This window comes from Apodemus sylvaticus, chromosome 20 (assembly GCF_947179515.1).
Source record: "Apodemus sylvaticus chromosome 20, mApoSyl1.1, whole genome shotgun sequence".
NCBI classification, from domain to species: Eukaryota; Metazoa; Chordata; class Mammalia; order Rodentia; family Muridae; genus Apodemus; species Apodemus sylvaticus.
This window is the reverse complement of record NC_067491.1, coordinates 36,071,083-36,091,724: the sequence shown is the minus strand read 5'-3', so window position 1 is coordinate 36,091,724 and position 20,642 is coordinate 36,071,083. Positions and strand designations below refer to the sequence as shown.

Here is a 20,642-nt window from a genome sequence, read left to right as displayed (position 1 = left end):
TTTGTCTCTAAGGCTTCAGAAAGCCTGTTACATAGTTACGATGTCTCCGCAGTCTTCCTTTGGTGCATTCAGCAGTGGTGACCTCGGGCCTGTGTGTTTGTATCTTGTTCTGGCGATGTAGGCAGAGATGCACGGGAGCACTGAAAACAAGAGCCTTCGCTTCTAGTAGTGCAGTCCTTTCCTGATTTCTTTCTGGACTCTTACCGGATTTGAAAAATAAAATAAAAAATTTTAAAAAGTTTTGAATTAAGGTCTAATTTGACACATTAGAGGTAGTATTTTGGTTCCCCTGCACCTTCACCGTTCTTAAATAACTAAGAAAAGCTGAGCTCTGTGGGCGCTCTGACGCAGTCCATGCTCGCTCGCCGGCTCCACCGGCCATGTCCGTGCGGTCTTCGTTAGAGGATGCTTTATATGTCTGTGTTACATGTCTGGATGGATAAGATCAGAGTGGGCTGAGATGTGGTTGATACAGTGAAGGAGAGGAAAGGTGGAGTTTATCAACTCTCTCAGGCTTTCCCTCCTGTCTATCACATCCCACGGCCTAAACAACGAATGTGCCATCCTGTGATCCCCAACCCCACCCCACCCCCGAACCCCCCACAGCAGTCGCAGCTCTAGTTCCCTTTCCTGAGAGGCCCTTGGGAATCTTCTGCTTCATGACACAAACATCCCACCAGTCTACTTAAAACCAGCATCTTAGTAGAGATGCTTTCAGAGGTGGTGTTAACTCTTTGTTCCTCCATAAATAAGCATTTTGCTCATTTGCAGATTAGCAAGCCAGTGTTCGCTACCTAAGCAAATCTGCCTTGTATCTTTTTACTGAAATTTCCCCGTTTTAAAGGGAAGCATTCCTAAACCAGGGAAGCGATTAATTTTAACATTAAAAAAACCTATCAAACTGGCATAAGTGGTTCTGACGTCTTGGTGTCTATAAAATGTATGGCCATGGGAGGCAAGGTAAGTAAGGTAAAGGTGAAAACTGTAAAGCCATTGGAAAAGGGTTTCTTGCAATGCTGTTCATCGGGGAGCCTTCCCTTGTGACCCACACTTTAGTTAGCTACTTAGAAATGTGTACTTCAAGTAAACCTCCCTATGTTTCTCCCTGACTTAAACTCTATGTGTTTAGACTGAAAAGAAGAAAGGTAAACATTCCGATACAGCCTTGGGACTTAACAATCTGAAGTGGAACAAATTAATATGCTCTGGGTAAAGTGGGTGCTTTCACTTACAAGTCCTCAGGCGTCACCCGAACTTGTTTTCTTTTCTTTTTCTTTTTTTCATCAGGTTTAAGTGGAAATCCTGCAGATTTAGAAAGAAGAGAAGCAGTGTTTGGAAAGAACTTTATACCTCCTAAGAAGCCAAAAACCTTTCTTCAGTTAGTATGGGAAGCATTACAAGATGTCACTTTAATTATACTAGAAATTGCAGCCATAGTATCATTGGGCCTTTCTTTTTATCAACCTCCAGAAGGGGATAACACACGTAAGTAAATACAAGGGGTTGGGATTCTGTGTGATGCTAGCTCAGCCTATTTAATATGTTGTTGTAGTAGCAGTAGTAGTGTGGTAGTAAGGCCAGAGATCATTTATTACTGCCATGTGATAGGCTCTGTCTTAAGCACTTCAAGGATATCATCCCAAATGATTTTCACAGTAACTCATGAGTTTCAGTGTTGCCTATGTCATATAGGGAGACAAACTTTAATTGTTCTTCCATGTATGTATACTGAGTGGACATAGTTATGCATCTGGCCACTACACGTGTATGATACAGCCTGGTAGCAGGAGTTTCTCAAGTCTTTAAATTTTATTTTACTTTATATAGAAATGCTTACACATAGGTTTAACACCCTTCATCCTGCAGTGCTTGAGACCTAGGTGTTGGATTTCATGTCTTTGAATTCAGGAGTATTTGCAAAATGCATATATAATGAGATTCCTGGGGAAGGGGCCTGGCCAAGTGCTGCATGTATTTATGGCTCAGATAGACATTCCCTGAAGGTAATTTTATACAACATTTTAAAGAATTTTCTGCGTAATTTACTGGCTAGAGTTTTCCAGCGTGGCATGGTGTCTATGCTCAAAACGTTTCAGATATTTGAGTGTTTTGGATTTGGGGGAGGGGTGTTCAGTCTGTGGGAGCGTGGTGACCCAAGAGCACATGTAGCACATAGAGAGAGCAGACCGGCCTTCATGTCTATCCACAGGCGGTTTGGGTGTGCTCTGAACGTTCTCTGCTTTTCCTTTACCCTTCCAACGTCCTCTTTGCCTTTGTAGAGGCTCTGTTAAAGTGAGGATTAGGATTCCTATAGTCTATATACTCGTGAGTCTAGCCTGGTCATTTGGATACTATATTTAAGTCATCCTATAGTAGTTTGTGTCAAAAGACTGACCCTTCCAGGTCTTTGAGTTCATGGAAGTTTCATTCTTATGCATTCCACACTGTGAAGAGTTTAAAAGAGAAATATATTGGTAGCTTTAGAAGCTGTTTATGTAATGATACAAAGACATTTCACAAAGGTGTGCGTAGGACTTGTGTGGACATCTGATTTCTAAGCAAGTCAGTCAGAGAATGTGTGTGTTTATCTTACATAATGCAGAACAGAGCTTCCGAGCAGTTAAAGCTTGATCAAAACCAGGTCTCGTGGTTCACTGGGCAGTTCCTCCAACAGAGGCACCAAGGAAATGCATCCAGATTTTGCATTATGTCTCAGAGGGACATAAAATTGTCTTACTGGTACATACAGCAAGTACTTTGATGATATACTTATCAATATTTGTACACCATAAACAATTTTTATTTAAGTAAATAATGTATTCTTTTCTATGGAAAATATAGAGGGAGACAAGGTAGTAAGAAAATAATAGCCATGTTTTTTGACTCTTGGTAAATCTAAATATTTTGTTAGTGAAATTTAGAATATAAGCCTATTGCAGTTGGTACATTTCATGGAAATTCAGTAACTCCCCCATCTCTACATAAATAGTTTTGAATGAAATAATGAGAAGAGTGGGACTTTCTGCTCTTAAACATTCCTGCTGTGTAGCTCAGACTGGCCTCAGTCTTGCCCTCTTCCTGCTTTTGCCTCTCAGTGCTGGGATTACAGACACACCCTGCCACATTCTCATTTTAGTATGTCTTTTATGTCTGGCTTAAAGAGAGCTTGAGATCTCATGTTTGTGTCTGTGTCCACTGTGTCTCAGCCCATGTGATATGATCTTTGATAAAATAAGTCTTTAAAGAGTATTAAATAGGGGCTGGAGAGGTGGCTCAGTGTTTAAGAGACTGGCTGCTCATCCAGAGGTCCTGAGTTCAATTCCAAGCCCCCACATGGTGGCTCACAACCATCTGTAATGGGGATCTAATACCCTCTTCTGGTGTGTCTGAAGACAGCAACAATGTCCTCATATACATAAATAAATATATCTTTTTAAAAATCATTATTAAATAAAGAGTTTTTAAATGAAATACTTGTCTTGAGGTAGATAGATGGATGAAATGTAGACTGCATGTCTATCATATGAATATATTTCCAGGAGAACACTTTTGGTAAAATGTATTTACAGTAGGACTGAAAGCATTAAACTCTTTGCATTTTTGATCATGTATTTACTCTCTTTGCTCTTAGAGCCTCCAAAAAGTTTGCAGTGGTCAGCAGCTGGTCAGCAGCTGGCAAAGGTCTCAGCTTTTTGGGATACTGTACTACTTCCTCTCTGTCAACAATCATTATGATCTTAGCTAATGTCGAGTGGGGCCATATGTGAAGCAAAATATGTCACTGTTTCATGTTTTCTGTGAAATACTCAGTAGTTTAGAGATAAAGATGTTTCAGTTAAAACTGATAATTATATAATTGTTTCACAGTTCCTTCCCCTTACCCTCTATTGTCTGTAATTTTTTTTTGTGGTTACTCTTTCAGGAAAAAATTGAACACATACCTCTAAGTGGTAAATTTAATTATATGTATTTGCAACTGTATCTTTATAATGTATAATTTCAGAAGTAGAAATTTGAGGAATAAAATGAAAAGAAAGGTTAAATTTTTATTTTATTTTTATTTTTTTATTATATAGTAGTAACTGTAAGACTTCATTGACTTAATTCTGGCCTATTTATTTATTTATTTATTTATTTATTTATTTCCATGGTTTTACTTGGTGGAGTTATATTGGAAAAACATATTTACCAAGTCTATATTGAGTCTCAGTCCTTTCTGTCGATTACACAGAGGCTTTGTTGAAATAATGATGCCATCTTTTACTTTTATGCTTTTTTAATAAATAAATGAAAGCTAATTAAGGTATTTCATTTAGGCTGAAAGTGTTCAGCGTAGTATTCTGACCTTCATGTGTCCTTGAATCCATACTGGAACTGATTCCGAGAGTCTGTCTCTTACTATCGGTGTGTGGGAGCTATCTTACATGTATAAATCATAAATTCATTCAGTTGGTTATTGTATATAATACAATTTCTTCAGCTTAACAATTATCAAAATGTAAGTTCTGATAACTGAGTCAGGGCAGGCTCAACACAGCACCGAATAAATCCTTCTGCTTCCATGTCATCTTACAAAAATGCTTTGCGCCCTCTGAGAGCTGAGTTCTAATGGCTTTCAAAATACTTCCTGCCCTTCCTAATTTCAGCCAGGTAGATCTGACTCTCACTCTTCTTCCTGAGCATTTTACATGTTCCTCTCCAAGACTGATCATTATCCAGTAACCTCACACTCCAGATTCTTTGCTCTCTGCACATGTCTGGAATATGCTCAGTCATTTCTGGAATTACTCATTTATTCAGTTTTATTTTCAGTATTGTTCTCAACTTTATCCAACCAGTAGCTTTGGGCATTTCAGTTCAGCTCAGAAGACGTAATTTTATGTAATATTCCAAAGAATATATCCCTTTTGGTGAACTTGTAAATGCCCAAAGCAAAGCTTCAGGAAAGGATGTTGACAGTGGCAGCGTTGAGCACACACCTGTAACCCTGACTCCTGGGGACACTGAGCAGGAAGATAGAGAGCTAGAAGCCTACTGGAGCTCTGTAGCAACACAGAAACAAGACAAGCAAAGCTGAGACTCCCCGAATGTGTGTTCTGTTTCTCATTTCTTAGATCCTCACCATGGGCTCCTGAATCCGTTTTAGACTTGAGTAGAATACAGCTCGAAATAATAAGGACTAGCTCTGAGACCTCTCTGTGGTTTTAGGGACTTGAGGAATCCCACCGCAACCTCTTCAGACTGCTTTTTTTCTGCGTTGGAGCATTACTACTGACTTCAGTTTCTCCCTGGAATTCTCTTCCTTTCAGTCTCTATGCTGGTGGCCCCGTGACCATGTGACTTGTCGTGGGGACCTTAGAGCAGCTTCCTTGGCTCATTTAACCTCATTTTATTTTGTAATATACAGATATGTTTGATTTTTCTTCATCAACTTATGAAATCTTTTTTCTTTTTCTTTTTTTTTTTTTTTTTGGTTTGGTTTTTTGGATTTTGGTTTTTTCTCTATAGTCCTAGCTGTGCTAGAACTCACTCGGTAGACCAGGCTGGCCTTGAACTCAGAAATCCTGCCTCTGCCTCCCAAGTGCTGGGATTAAAGGTGTGCACAACCAACGCCCTACTTATGAAATCTTAACGGTTGATGTCTTATCTGAAATTCTGTATTTCATCCCTAACTACCTTGGATTCCTAAAGCAGCGTCTGCCACCCAGTCGTTGTTGATACCGTGGAACAGACCGTGGAACAGACCGGTAGCAGTTAGCTTAAACGTGCATGCTACAGAAGCTAAACTGTGGCCACATTGTAATAGCATGGATTATGAATAATGGAGTGTATTTTCTCCTTAACGTTTTACTTATATCTTGTCTGCCATCTGTAATAATAGCAGGCAGCCTCTTGACACTAAACAGTCACATTGTAAATGCAAAAGAAAGTTTCTTAAGGGGAAACTGCAAAATGCTGCTATAGTGAACACAGATAATCACAAAGTGGAACTGTTTTAGTGCTGATACGGAGAAAGTTTCAGTGGTCTGGATAGAAGATCAAGCCTCCCACAGCATTCTTGTCAGTCAAAGTGTAATCCAGAGCAAGGCCCTAATTCTTAATCCTGTGAGGACTGAGAGAAGTAAGGAAGAAAACCTTGAAACTCGCTGAGGTTCGTTCATGAGACTTAAAGGGCCCGTCTCGATGTGTCACAGCCTGGAGCTCAAGACCTGAGTACAGAGTCTGAGGCACACTGTCCCAAAGGCAGAGCTGATGTCGTGTGATGAGAGTGACTGCGTCTGCTGCTGTACATGAAGCAGCTTGAGTTAGAAGGAACTGCTGTTGCAGACTGGCAGCTGGAGAAGGTTTCAGTGCCGCCTTCTTAGGGCAGGCTCCTTCTTGTGGGAGGTTAATGCAGTCGGTGGGAGCCAGCGCTCTTTTACCATTCCCCAGGGAGCTCAGTGTACTCTACCTGCATTCTGTAAATGCAAGAGCAAAACTTGGATCACAGCGCATCTGTTCCAGCGTGTTTTACAGAGTTTTAAGCCCACCGTTGAGGTTTGCTGTGCCTACTGTTTTATATGCGCATGGACATTAGCTATCAGCAACACTCCACCACACAGAACAGGAGCTGCTCAAGACTCAGATGATCATTGACAGTTTAGCATAAAGGAACCTATTTTTAGACTACATATATAAATAAATCACACACATATATATATACATACTATTTTATTTGTATTTTATATTATATAAAAATTATACACACACATACACACACTCACACACACACATACACATACACACACACACACTATTAGCAACAATGCGCCTGTTCACCCAAGTGCTCCAATGGATGCTGAAATGAACATTCTCACATCTGCTTACATACCATCTATTTTACAGCCGATGGACTCAGGAAGTAATATTGTCTTTTGGGTATCTTTATTCAAGAAATACATTTCCTAAGGCTATGGATACCGTAGGCGATTTAACAGGAAAAGTGAACTGAAAACCTAAGGAAAGAACTTACACGAAGAATCCATCACCGCATTCATTCACTCCATCACCGCATTCATTCACCGCGGTCCGTAAGCTCAGCTTCTGCTGTGTGGATGGCTGCGTGGTCCTTGACCTTAGAGGACGTAACTGGGCAGAATGTGACTGACTGGCTTAGGACCACCAGCCCGAACATGTCACTCAGTTGCTGCCTGTGGATGAGCAGAGAGAGCAAGTGTGGTGAGGCGGGATCGGCTTGTAGAGTTAGAGCGTTGTGTGTATCCAGTGATAAAGAATGAGAGGATTGGCTTCAACCTCCAAAGTGACTCTTCTGTTGAGAACATGGTCCCAAGCAGGCTAGCATGCTCCAGGAAACTCATCTGATGGGACACGCCTCATTTTGGGCCTTTTTTTTTTTAAAACTTACCATTTTTTTATTATTTATAATTACATTCTTTGTCTAGTCCATTTCCTCCCTCCAGACCCTTCCATATATCTGTTCTCTCTCAAATTCATGACCTCTTCTGTTATTGTGACATGCATGCATGTATCTGCATTTATATCCTAAATAATACAACCTTTAATCACAGCACCAGGAACACATAGAGAGAGGCAGGTGGATCTCTGTGAGTTGGGGCCAGCCTGGTCTACATAGTGAGTTTCAGGCCAGCCTGCACTAGATACTAAAACCCTGCCCTTTATTTATTTGTTTATTTATTTGTCTTTATTTTCGTATGGCTTCTTTATGGAAGTTGCGTTCTCCCTGTCCCTTCAGCACCCACTACCCTGATGGGACAGCAGCCACTGTTGGCAGAACAGCACACATCCCACCACCACCACCAAAAGTTAAGAGTTGCTATAGGCTCAGATGATCTTTGGCAGTCTCAGCTACGAGGCTGTTTATGATGATGGAGTGTGCCCTTTAGATGTCACATTCTTGCATACTTTATAAACTGTAGTATGGATATAGCTGACAGGCACTTGAAAGCTGAAAATCTGTATAAGTAGAGATACTGACTTCATTGGATTTGCCAGGAATGAAGCCCTAGAATTGTAGAGGTATGCGTGTAACTTCTTTTCAGGCTGAAGTCTGGTTTTCTCCGCATGTTCACTCGTAAACGGCAACCTGGACTGCCTTATTAAAGAGCCTGAGTTTGTAAATCCTAAAGGCGGGGAACCTGGAATTGGCAGAGTGTGGTTCTGTACCTTAGTAGAAGGGTCAAAGTGTTGAGTAAAATTGATCAAGTAAAAAACTGAAAACATCCACTCGGTTTTTTTAAATTGCCATTTTGTTTCTTTCCGAATAGTTTGTGGAGAAGTTTCTGTCGGGGAAGAAGAGGGTGAAGGAGAAACGGGGTGGATTGAAGGAGCGGCCATCCTCTTGTCGGTGGTGTGTGTGGTGTTAGTGACAGCTTTCAATGACTGGAGTAAGGAGAAACAGTTCCGAGGCTTGCAGAGTCGAATCGAGCAGGAACAGAAGTTCACCGTCATCAGGGGCGGGCAGGTCATCCAGATCCCTGTAGCTGACATTACTGTTGGAGACATTGCCCAAGTGAAGTACGGTAAGCCAGGCAGAGCCCCGCATCCTCGTGCAGGATTCAGAGCTGGGCCGAACGCGTGGACGGGTGGCTCAGCCTATATCGCTGCCTTCTCTTTCAGGTGATCTTCTTCCAGCTGACGGCATACTGATTCAAGGCAATGACCTTAAAATTGATGAGAGCTCACTGACAGGTGAATCCGATCATGTTAAGAAGTCTCTAGACAAGGATCCCTTACTTCTTTCAGGTACGGATTTATAAACTTAGGACATTTGACTAAAAGCCAAGAAGACCTTACAGACCTTACAGGCCTTAGAGATTTGTATTAAAATGACAGGCATATTGCAGATCTTGGAAAACAGAGCCGTATTCCGTGAATGAGGACAGAGTCCAAAAAGTGAAGAAAATTGAAAGGTGGTGTTAATGTCAAAACTTAAATATATGACTAGTGGTATCTTTTCAACTTTTTTTAATTTAACCTTTAACATTTTTATGGCCTGTTAAAGTAAAACATTAATGATTATAGGTTTAAGACAAAGAAATAAACTCTGTGGTGATTGACTTTAAATACAGCTTTAAGTTTGCACAGTCAGCTCCGTCACTGAACTGGTAAAGAATTAGTGGGAACCGGGTGACAGTGGGAACCGGGTGCCGGGTGATGTGAGTGATGGGCAGGATACTGGAGTAACGTTCCTCTCCCCAGGTTGGGAATAAATCTGAATCTTCATGTCACAGGAAGGGTTTGCACAGGCGAGCGTGCTATTAGGAAGATAGTGTAGACAGACGTCTGCTTCGGACACTGGAGTAATCATGTCAATTCAGGTTTTTTGGGAATGAAGTTGAAAAGGATGATACAAAAAAGACAATCTGCTTTCTGAAACACTAAATGAAAACAACAACAACAACAAAACCAAAAAAAAAAAAAAAACAGTCATGCCACATGTTGCCTCTAGAAGCATGGTCATTCGTTAGGTTTAAATTTCTGAGACTCCCTACTCTTAATTTTATAGTAGTCTCTAAAGCATTTATGAAATTATTTGTCAGAATTATATTGTTAGATTAAGTTTTCTCTTGGTGCTCAGGAAGCTGAATGTTAGCCGATTTCTCTTCCGTTATCATTATCAAATGTTCACGGAATGCTAATATTTTATAAGTCGAAGATCCCTGCTGACTTAATAGTTAATGACTATTTAATAGCTTTGCAGTGATTTTTTTTTTTCAGGCCTTGATGAGCTCTGTATTTGAAAAGATTGAATGTGACTTTACTGAACCAAAGTCAGACCAGTATCACCTACAGAAATTAATGACAGCTTTAGACCAGAATCTAAAATTAACCATTATCTTTTTGAAATTTGTAACTGTGATGAAAAAAACTTAATATTAAAAAAAACTAATCAGTAACCAAGAATAACTAATTATAACATGAATTTCTTATTTAAAAAAATGGAGATTTGTATGTTGTTTGTTAATTCCCTAAGGCAATTAGAGTGCTCATCCTTGTTTGAGTGTTACTGTTGATGTACTGACAATTCATACTGAGGGTGTATATTTTGGATGTATAAGGATAATGCCTATAAATAATTATTTTACTACTTTGCCATGTTTCTAAAAAGCTAAAATCAGAGTTAACCAGTTAAGACCCCTAGTCCTTCCAAAGGGGAGAGGAGGTATCCCAATCATAGTCTTATCACCATAGACTCATTGGCCATCATATTGGCTAACTAGGGATAGCATTGTGGAGCCTTTTGGTATATGTGCCTCCTGGACATCTGTGTACATGTAGTTTGTTTACATAGTGCTTAGCTGTTTCAGGATGGTCCCTTTAACTAAGCTTTAGTCCTCCGACAAAAATGACTGGCAGACTTTACATACACTCGCTATCCTAACATGCCAAGATACCAAGAGAACTCTATAAATTTTCCATGTTCAAACAAAGATGGAAATAAACTTTGCACGGTCCCTTATCATAGTACGGGTGGGAAAGTTTCTCTGCATTTATTTCCCTGTTCCAAAAATGTACTGAAAACCATGACATGCATTTATTTTTAAATTTACTCTCATGATGCCATCTCTCACTGCTGTTCTTGGCTTCTTAAAATTAGATTTTTAAAAGCAGTGTTCGGTTAGTGGTGGGATAGGACCTGAACCAAACTGTTTACTTTTCCTGAGTGCATTGACTGAACGTTTGAGCAGACTTGGACTAAGGAAAAACAGACCCTAAAAACTGAAATCTGAAGAAAGCCAGAACTGTACAAAGAAATTGTCTTTTATACATACTTAATAAATATTATTCTCCTGAATTTCATGTGTTTACTTTGTATCTTCACTGACAAATAATGCAATAATTAGTAAAACACTAAGAATGTAGAGGTTTCTTACTGTCAGAAAAATCAAAGACTTTAATAGTGTGCATTAGATAAGTTGCCCCCCAGTAATTTGTAGCAAAAGTGATTCCTAGTGACTGAAGTAAATGCATAGTCTTATTTAGCAAATTACCCTTGGCATAGAAGATGGTAATAAATGCTGTAGACCCTGGCCTGCAGAAGTTTGTGCACTGAGAGACGAAATACAAATGATAGCTGTAAAGAACAACTAATACAGAGTCAAAAAGAGAAAACTCAGTTCACACAACTGCTTAAAATGTACATAGTAGCAGTATGGAAAGAGTTGCAGAAATACTCATACAGAAACTAGAGAGCAGTACTAAGCAGATTGCTTGTTGTAAGTATCCGCTATCTTGACAGCTGAATTAAATCCTTACTTTGTAATAGTTGTATAACTTCAGCCACATTTCTAGAAAATAATAATAATAATAATGATATTTGTCAACTTGAAAGATTATTTATAATGGGCATGGCCCTAATGTAGTCTTCCTTGTCTGTGTTTACTGGCTGACTGGATTGGAATTTTACAGTAGAATTGGGGACAAGAAAATCAAGATAGTTGGTTGGTCTCAAGACCAGCCTTGATTCAGTAGGCAGTATGTAGAGTCTGAAATTATTGAGCCCCAAGAGGGCTCAATAATTTAAATCACATGGTACGAATATTCAAACGTACCAGAACAAATGGGGAGGCGGGAAAACTAGTTAGGGAGCTCGGCAGTAATCTCAGCAGACTGAGTTGAAAGCTGGTTACAGGTTGTGAGGTTAAGTATGGGAATTTGTGTGCTGTGAACTTTTCCAGGTTATACTTGAATCTCCGTATGATCAGTGTGTTTATTAAATGCTCTCCCTCATGTCCTGCATGTTTGTACCTAATAGTGACTTTACTGAATGCATACACATTCTAAGCAGTGTGCTAATTTTTCATTTATACACCTTTTGGGAAATGTTATTTATAATGAATTTATGAAATATGGGTACTCTAATCTATATTTTATACAAGAAGTTGATACATTATTATTTGCCTTTTTATTGTTACTTGGTGATAAAAGTTTGCAGCTCATATATGACAGTCTGCAGACTGTTTAAATCTTAAGACTCAATGTTGGTCTGCTCTATTAAATACTGAGTTTATTTTTAAAAACTATTACTGAACTCTGAAATCGGGTAGCTGGAAGGAAACCTGTTAGAAGTTTTATAGAGTTCTCTGCTGTTCTAGGTACTCATGTAATGGAAGGTTCTGGAAGAATGGTGGTCACTGCTGTAGGGGTGAATTCTCAGACTGGGATCATCTTCACCTTGCTTGGAGCTGGAGGTGAAGAAGAAGAAAAGAAAGATGAGAAGAAGAAAGAAAAGAAAAGTAGGTGTGGCGGTTCACTGTAAGAATTGGTATTTGGAAAGAACAGCATCTGGGGATCTTGAAAACTAGTACCAAAATAGGTTTCCTTCCTGAGACTGTGATACAAAAGTGTCTGTAAGATGTTAATTACCCAATTCACTTTTAAGTAACACAGTAGTAGTCCTTGGGGGGTTTCGTTAGTATGTCAGTCCCCGCCACCACGGGGAGGGACAGTCAGCATATACCTAGTACTTCAGCCTGGCCTCAATCCTGATTTTCCCTGGTCGTTTGATCAACACCATGAACTGAGCTCTGGTTTCCTGGTTGTGTTTTTCTCCTTCGCTGGTAGCTTTCCATTCCAGCCAGAGCTGCATTGCACTCTTCCTTGGTTTTCAGTCTTCACACTTTGTCCTTCCGTGTTCTCCACTGTGTGCATACATGCTGAAGTGTGTGCACACAGTCAACAGCTATGCTTTGACATGCGTGCTTGTGTCTCTGTGTAGACCCCATGGTTACATGTCCATATCTTCCATTTGACTGTTCCTGCTATCCCTATAAGTGATGCATCTTTCAGCAGACTTCCATAGTGTAGAGTTTATCCACAAAGATCTTAGAGCAAACTGACCTACACAGTTTGCTTATATTCTCAGATTGTAAGTTCAGCATTTGGTCTGCCGAAAGCCCCCCGGCACCGTTTGCTGGTATCTTCTGCACTGTCCAGCTTACTGAGAGACGCCTGTCAGGACCCTTTCTTCGTCACCTGACCGCAGTTTGCTGTCCTATAATCATTTGGACTTGTTTAATTTTCTTCAGGTTGTAAGCCTATATTTTGTTTTCTCAATGAGAATATTTTAAGATCTTCTAAAATAAATGCCTGGCTGAAACTTTGGCTTGCCATAAGTCTATCATTGTTTTCTTTTGTTGAGTTTTTTCCCCTCTCGGGGTGTGGGGTTGTTGTGGTTTTCAATGCTGGGCATAAACCCTGAATCGGGCCCACAGTAGTGTTTGCTTCGACAGTTTTTAAGGCAGAGGCTCACATCCTGCCTCAGGCTAGTCTTGAATTCAGTGGGTAGCCCCGGCTGGCTTGAACTTGAGACAGTTATCCCTCTTCAAAGTATTGGTAGTACAGGCTAACACCTGGCTTACAGCAGAACTAGGGACTACCTCTTTAATCCCAGCACTAGGGAGGCAGAGGCAAGCAGGATCTCTGTGAGTTCAAAGCCAGCCTGATCTACAGGGTGAGTTATAGGTCAGCCAGGGCCACACAGAAACCCTATGTTGAAAACCAACAGAAAGGTTGGGTGGATTGTTTGTTCTTTGTGCATTATTTTTCCATATGAAGTTCTCATTTCAAACCAAATGCATTTGAGATTTCTTTGGTTGGGAGTGTAGCTCGGTGGTAGAGAGCTTCCTCGCATCCCCAGCCTCTGGGTCCACTTCTTAACACAGAGGGTGGGCAGATAGAAAGTTGTGGCTGAAGTTGAAGGTGGCTCACGTAGGACTCTGGACTGCTCCGTTCAGCATCGGAGGCAGCCCTTGAGAAGCCACCATAGGCTTCTTGAAATGTGGTGCTTGCAGGTTTCAAAGCTTGAAGCAACCGCTTTGTCATCTGCCTTCCTTCTTACTCTCAGGAAAGGGAACCTCACGAGGTTGTATAACTCGATCGGGTAGCAAGTATCTGATCAAAGCCTCTCTGCTCTTGTCCTAAGATACAGGAGTCTGGAAACCTATGAACACAACAAGTGCACTGGTGACACTGACCTACAGTAACTGTTCTAATAAGCACCGCTCCTAAGGTCTTACCCAACTGTCTATCAGTCCAGCCTGGACCAGCCTTAGGAATTACCTTCAAAACCATTATCCAGCTTTTCTTATGTTTTACTTCTTTCTCCGCTCTCCCTCCAGCCCTTCTTGTATCTTGCCTTCTCTGGCGTCTGGTCAGACACAGGCCGACCTGTCTCCATGGCTCGTGCATTGGCTTGCCAGCCTGGAATGTGCTTTTCTGGTCTCCAAACCTGAGCTCCCTGGAAGGAGCCAGGTATCCTTTTACTATCGCCTGCCTCATCTTTCCCAAGCTTCTGTTCTTTCCTGCCCATATTTGTTCCAGGTCTCCCAGCTTGAAGATGCTCTTCCTGATAGAGAAGCTGGAAGAAAATAGGCTGGCTGGCTTGCTCCGAGCAGCGGAGCCTGCCCCTCCTTGGTTGCTGCTTCAGATGTGTGCTTTCTGTGCCCCGTGAACCTGATGTGGGGCGTTGCTCTGACTGCTCACCATCCCGCTCGCTCGCTAATGCTTTACCCATTTACCCCCTCGCCTTCTGCACTCTCCATTCCCACTCCCACCAGAGCGCTCCTGGATGCCTGTTTTCTTTTTATAGCATCTCCTCCCTCCCTCCATCCTCCTTTTCTGCTTTCTCAGGGTTATGTCTGTATTTAGCTTGACCATCTCTTGCACCATATTCGGGCTTATTATGACTTAAAAAGCCTCAGGCAGAAATACAGTATGCATACCCTACACTGTTTTGGAGTATTCTTCCATGGTAAGACCTAGGAAGTGATTGCCGGGGTCAGCAAGCTGCAGTTTTCTGTTTGCACACCTATACACTGTTGTGTAACAATTCTCCTATAGAAATGTGAACTGCCTCTGCATAATTCAGCATGCCCGGATTCAGTTCTTTTGGAAAGCTTTAATTCCCATTTTGTTCCTACAGATAAGAAACAAGATGGAGCTATTGAGAATCGCAACAAAGGTAAATTCGGGAAGATTAAAAAGTACAGTTAGCTTGTTTTCTTTTACCTCCAAAAATAGATCTGCTGTGTACTATATTTATCCAAAATTAGGGACCATGTGACAGGGAGCATACACAGTGTTAACGTGGGCTACCCTCTCTGGCCAGTGCTGTAGTCATGCCACCCCTACAGTCCTAAGAGGGTGTTAACTGTGTGATTTGTGCTACATGCTTAGGTAGCGTTTCACAGAAGCGTTTCACTGTGCTTTAACATACCCGAGATGAAATGGTTGGTAGCAAAAATCTGTATAGTGTAAATTAAATTTAAAAGTCTATCAACATACATGTTTTTCTACGTGTAATCATTTGTAATATTCTGCCTTTGATCATAAATTACATGAGAGGGATCTGTAATGTTTATGTAACCTTGTACCAAACATCACATGAAAAGAAAGAAATTTAGTATTCTTAGCTCTTAGTTTAAGGACTATGTATGCTTCATTCTTGTCACTGAATGTGACATCCTTAAATCTAGAACAATACCACAGACTAATGTCACTGTTGTCTTATTCCCTCTGTGTAGCCACCCCCCAAAATACACACACACACACACACACACACACTTGAATGTTTTAGTTCAGCCTTTTTCTATCAAAAACTGATTTTGTGTAAAAGGGATGGAGGGAGGGAGAGAAAGAGAGAGACGTTTCAAAATGTTTGTCGTGCCTTTAAAATACAACCAAATTGTGTTTTCTCTGAATTTAGCAAAAGCCCAAGATGGCGCAGCCATGGAAATGCAGCCTCTGAAGAGTGAAGAAGGAGGGGATGGTGATGAGAAAGACAAGAAGAAAGCAAATCTGCCAAAAAAGGAAAAGTCTGTGTTACAGGGGAAACTTACGAAACTGGCTGTCCAGATTGGCAAAGCAGGTACGGCCCGGGAGAGAGGACAGGAGAGAGCGGTGTTTTCACATACCTGCATCTGCTCTAAAAGTGTCTTTGCCACAGTGAGGCCTGGAAATCGTCATTTTGCGAGAGTACGGGATATTAGAAGAATGTTTTAAACTTAGTACAGGGCCTTTTGAATTACTGTAAACTCATCACATGATTGCAGCATACAGGCCCTGCCTCCTTCTGCCGTGGTCAGGTTAAAATCAGTGCCGGATTTGCTTAACTTACAAGTCCATGCAGTCATCTCTCGTTTTCTAGGGTTAAAAGTAAAAAAGGGCTGTCGGGGAGATTGTTAACTACAGATTATTGGACCCTAAAAGCTCCTTAGCACACATTCTGCTCAGCCTTTTATTGACTGTGTGAAAAAAATGTATTTTTCTGAACATAATTTTGTTCATCTGAAAACACTTAAAATTGTGAAGCTGATTGACTAAAATGCTGCCTTCACTGGACAGCACCTATGGAACCAACACTGCTTTTCAGAGGAGCAGTAAAGGAGAGCCCTGGTTAGGCCGTATTCCCCAGCAGGGCTGCCTTTCAGCAGACACTGTATGTAATGCACATGCATTCTGAGTCACGCAGACAGCACTGCATCATTGAATGGCTAGGAGTGTAATCAGTGAAGTGGCCTGTACTCTATACTCAATAGGCTTGTTCCCTAGTAGCAGATTTGTATATTAATTGACTCCTACTGTTGCAAAGGGTAGACTTGCGTAGTGATAGCTAGCATTGAGTAGCTACTAGGTAGGATATTAGACCTAGATGTTTAGACTTGCTTTGTTTTAATACTCATTTGTAAGAAGCTATCTAACACACCTCATGGGGGCTCAATGGTTACTAATACATAGTGAACATCGCTTTTGGCGAGTTAATGAATCAGTGACGATAGACCAAAAATAAATTAGGAAATGATCCAGGAGGTGTAATTTTATGTGTATACTTTAAAATGTGGAGTTAATTTAACTTCAAGATTCTGTAGTCAACCCGGTCTTCCCAGCATCTTCTGAATGTTGAAGTTAACGAGCGGCACCCTAATTTTTTTCTCCACTTTAAACAAGGTGCAGTTACCACAGAATCACAGAAGTTTGTCTCAGTCCTCTGGGGTCAGGGTTTAAGTCTGAAGGGTGTCAGGTGTGATCAGTCAGTACACCCTGGGGATAACAGCTGCTTGGGAAAATTGAAAAAGAAATAATTTGGCTAGTTGTAAGGATAGCCTTACTGTGCGGTTGCCAAGTTGCAGTGGGTAGTGGCAGCAGCCATGGTTAAACAATTGTCCCGTTTCCTGCCTTTATAGGTCTGCTGATGTCTGCCATCACAGTTATCATCCTAGTGTTATATTTTGTGATCGACACCTTCTGGGTTCAGAAAAGACCATGGCTGGCAGAGTGCACGCCCATCTACATCCAGTACTTCGTGAAGTTCTTCATTATTGGCGTCACAGTTCTCGTGGTCGCGGTGCCGGAAGGTCTCCCGCTGGCGGTCACCATCTCACTGGCTTACTCAGTCAAGGTTAGTGAGGGATAGTTAAGTAGCCGTGCTGTTTAAAGCCTCGGCTGGGGTAGAAAACGCACGCCTGGGTGTCCTTCTCTGGCCTGGAAAGTGGAGGGTTTCCATTTCCATAAAGAAGCAGGCAGTGATTGCAGGATTCCTGTGCATAGAGCTGTTATTTCATGAGGAGCCTTGCGAGGCCTCATCACATCCTCTCCCATTCATGAAGCTGAGGTCAGGGTGTGTGCAGATGAGTATTTGGCCCAAGAAGAAGGATGCTGTGCTTGGGCCAGTCCCTGCACCCTCTTCTTTCCGCTTTGCTGTTCCTACAAGGAAGTCTTCCATGTGGGGGCAGATTTATATTTCCAGAAACAATTCACATACTATTTGCATGTGTAAAATCTCTTGGCTCCCTTCCCGTGGCTCGCAAAGTCCTCCTCATTCTGCCCTTTGCTCACTGTGCCCATCTGCCCCACCCACTCCCTCTGTCCAGCCTTCCCTGCTCGTCTTGAGACATTCCATCTAGGATTTGCCTTTTCTACTGGGTTTGCAGGTTACTCTAACAGAAGAATGCTGCTCTTGTAACTTGTGAAGTCAGTTACCATCTCTCCTTAAATAACATTTCTGACCGTGAGAAATCTGACAGGCATAGCTTCTGTGCTGACATTTTCCCTTCAGTGTTCCAAGTGGTTTACGAACGGCCAATCATAAGAACGTGTTCAGCTTACTCTTTGAGGGGTTTGTTTTTTTTTTTTTTGTTTTTCGTTTTTTTAACGTATTGTGTCTGCGTGTTTGTGTGTCACATGGTGTGCATGTGAAGTCAAGGGACAACTTGCAGAAGTGGATTCTCTCTGTCCCCTGTGCGGGACCCAGAAATCCACGCCCAGTCAGCCACTGAGCCACCCTGCCAGTCGGCATTTAACACAGATTTTATCATTGAAACCTTTGAATATAGTAAGGTGTTACAGAACACAGTTTAACCATGTTTATATTTTTTAATGCTTTAAAATGATTAGAAATAATTAGAATATAGGTTTTTTTTTAGGCAGTCATTCATTTTGTCAAAATTATCATTATGCGTAATCTTTAATGATGTTAATTTTTCAGCTGGTTAGGAAGATTTGTGTTCCTTGAATAGAGAAGTGAGATCATTGTTCCTAAAGTCCTTTAAGCTTGCATTCAATGTCTATTTGGTCATAATGGAAACCACATCTGTTCCTTTCACTATGGTGTGGTCCTTAAACATCCAGGCGGTGTTTTGTAAAATTGAACATGCTTCCTTATCTGCAGATTTCATTTTTTTATGGTCTCACCTTCTGATCATAATTTAGGAAGTACATATTTCTCTTTTCCACATGTATACAAAAACTGAATTTTTATTCTCTTGGGAATTGGTTATGAATTTGTGTAATTTATACCATGTATAATTTAAATGCCTTTGTCACTGTTGTGAAAACTCTTGGCATGTCTGCACACCTCTTTTCATTGCAAAGGAAGCAGTGAGGTACACTTGGATCCTAAGAGTGAAAACTTCCAGCATTTGGATTAGTGAGAACAGATCCGGTTAAGTCTTTGCACGTTAACTTAGCCTGGGAAAGCAGAGGGAAGCAGCCGCCACCCAGACAGCTTCCGAGTCAGTCACAGGTTCCATTCTGTCTGACTAAAGCTCTGTTTTTGTTGGAAATCAATAAAGGGTCTTCTTATTTGCTGCTTAGTAAAGCTTACTCCTTTATTTTGCATTACCATAATTATCACTACACCTGTAGTAAGATTGCCATAAGACATTTAACTAAGCACATCAGAGAGGCTTGTGGTACCTAATATCATGAAGTAATTGTCTTTCTGTGTAGTTTAACTGTCTTGGGTTGTGGTTTCGTTTTATTTTCTTGCCTCTGTAGAAAATGATGAAGGATAACAACTTAGTGAGACATCTGGATGCTTGTGAGACCATGGGGAATGCTACAGCTATCTGTTCGGATAAAACGGGAACCCTGACAATGAACAGGATGACGGTCGTTCAAGCTTACATAAATGAAAAGCATTATAAAAAGGTTCCAGAACCGGAAGCCATCCCACCAAATATCCTATCCTATCTGGTAACAGGGATTTCTGTGAATTGTGCTTACACATCAAAAATATTGGTAAGGTTCCTCTAATTTATATGCACGAAAATACTACTGTTCATAGTATGCTGACTACAAGATCTGTTTACTTGTTTATTATCATTGTGTTTGTGTGGGGGCACGAACACCATGGGGCACCCATGGAGGTCAGAGGTTAACTTTATGGAAGTGGTTCTCTCCTACGTTTCCATGTGTTCGGGGTTCTAGCATGCACGCAGTGCCATAGCCCCTAAGCCATCTTCTAGCCCACACCTGTAGGGTTTATTATCTTTAATTTCTGGTGTTCAGAAACTTTGAAGCCTTACAGTCAGAATGCCTGGCTATGTTCTTAATTTTATTATTATTTGCAGGGGGGGATCTACAGCAAAGGGCCCTGTACCTGTTAGGTCAGTGTTCTCCCCCCCTTCTACATTACTCATGTACTTCCCATATACTCATACTAAATTATCATTACTATGTTCATTTTGTAAAACACTGGGCTTACTCACAGAGAACATCCGTGTCCATTTTTAGAAGCCATTGAGAACTGCTGTCAGTGCATACTTTATATATGCTGTCCTGCTGGGTTTTTTTTTTTTTAAACATATAAAGTTGTCTTTGGGCATTTTAAAGGCTTATAAAGTAATCATAGATTTTGTGAGAACTTTATTAAGTTATTTTCGACTTTGCAAGCTTTAAATTTTTATTTAAGCAGAAAGTGTAACATGTATGTTTGACTTTTTATTGTCTAGTGACTTAATAAACCTGTGGGCAAAAATTATATTGCAAGTTGGCTAATGAAAACATGGGTGGGTGGGATAGAAAGCCAGACAGTGTGAGCCTAGGCCTGACCTTGCCATTTACTATCAAAAGTCTGATCTGGTGCTTTCTATAAATAAGGACCTTGTTGTGAATTACTTAATGTAAAAATATACCATGAAAGTGGGAAGGGAAAATGGACTGAAGATTAAGAAAATGGACTGTGTATGAGGAATCAACTGTAAGATCCATGCATCTTGTATCATTTAATTAGAAGGTTGTAAGTATACCTGTTTATAGCTACTGAACTCACCACCATAGCAGTTGGAAAACTTGACAGAAGGTCACTTGACTAGCAACTAGCTGGGTGTAGGCTAAAGTTA

The 20,642-nt window shown here is 40.9% G+C and overlaps 1 protein-coding gene across 3 annotated transcripts in view; it reads left to right on the top strand.

Moving 5' to 3' along the window:
* Positions 1-20,642, top strand: part of Atp2b1 (ATPase plasma membrane Ca2+ transporting 1) — a 104,866-nt gene that overhangs the window by 60,525 nt on the left and 23,699 nt on the right. For all 3 annotated transcript variants that reach the window (XM_052165986.1, XM_052165988.1, XM_052165987.1), the window contains exons 3-10: positions 1,288-1,485; positions 8,286-8,540; positions 8,638-8,763; positions 12,117-12,257; positions 14,945-14,983; positions 15,728-15,889; positions 17,205-17,419; positions 19,297-19,539. In XM_052165986.1, the coding sequence (XP_052021946.1) occupies positions 1,288-1,485; positions 8,286-8,540; positions 8,638-8,763; positions 12,117-12,257; positions 14,945-14,983; positions 15,728-15,889; positions 17,205-17,419; positions 19,297-19,539 (1,379 nt within the window). The remainder of the gene's footprint in view (positions 1-1,287; positions 1,486-8,285; positions 8,541-8,637; positions 8,764-12,116; positions 12,258-14,944; positions 14,984-15,727; positions 15,890-17,204; positions 17,420-19,296; positions 19,540-20,642) is intronic.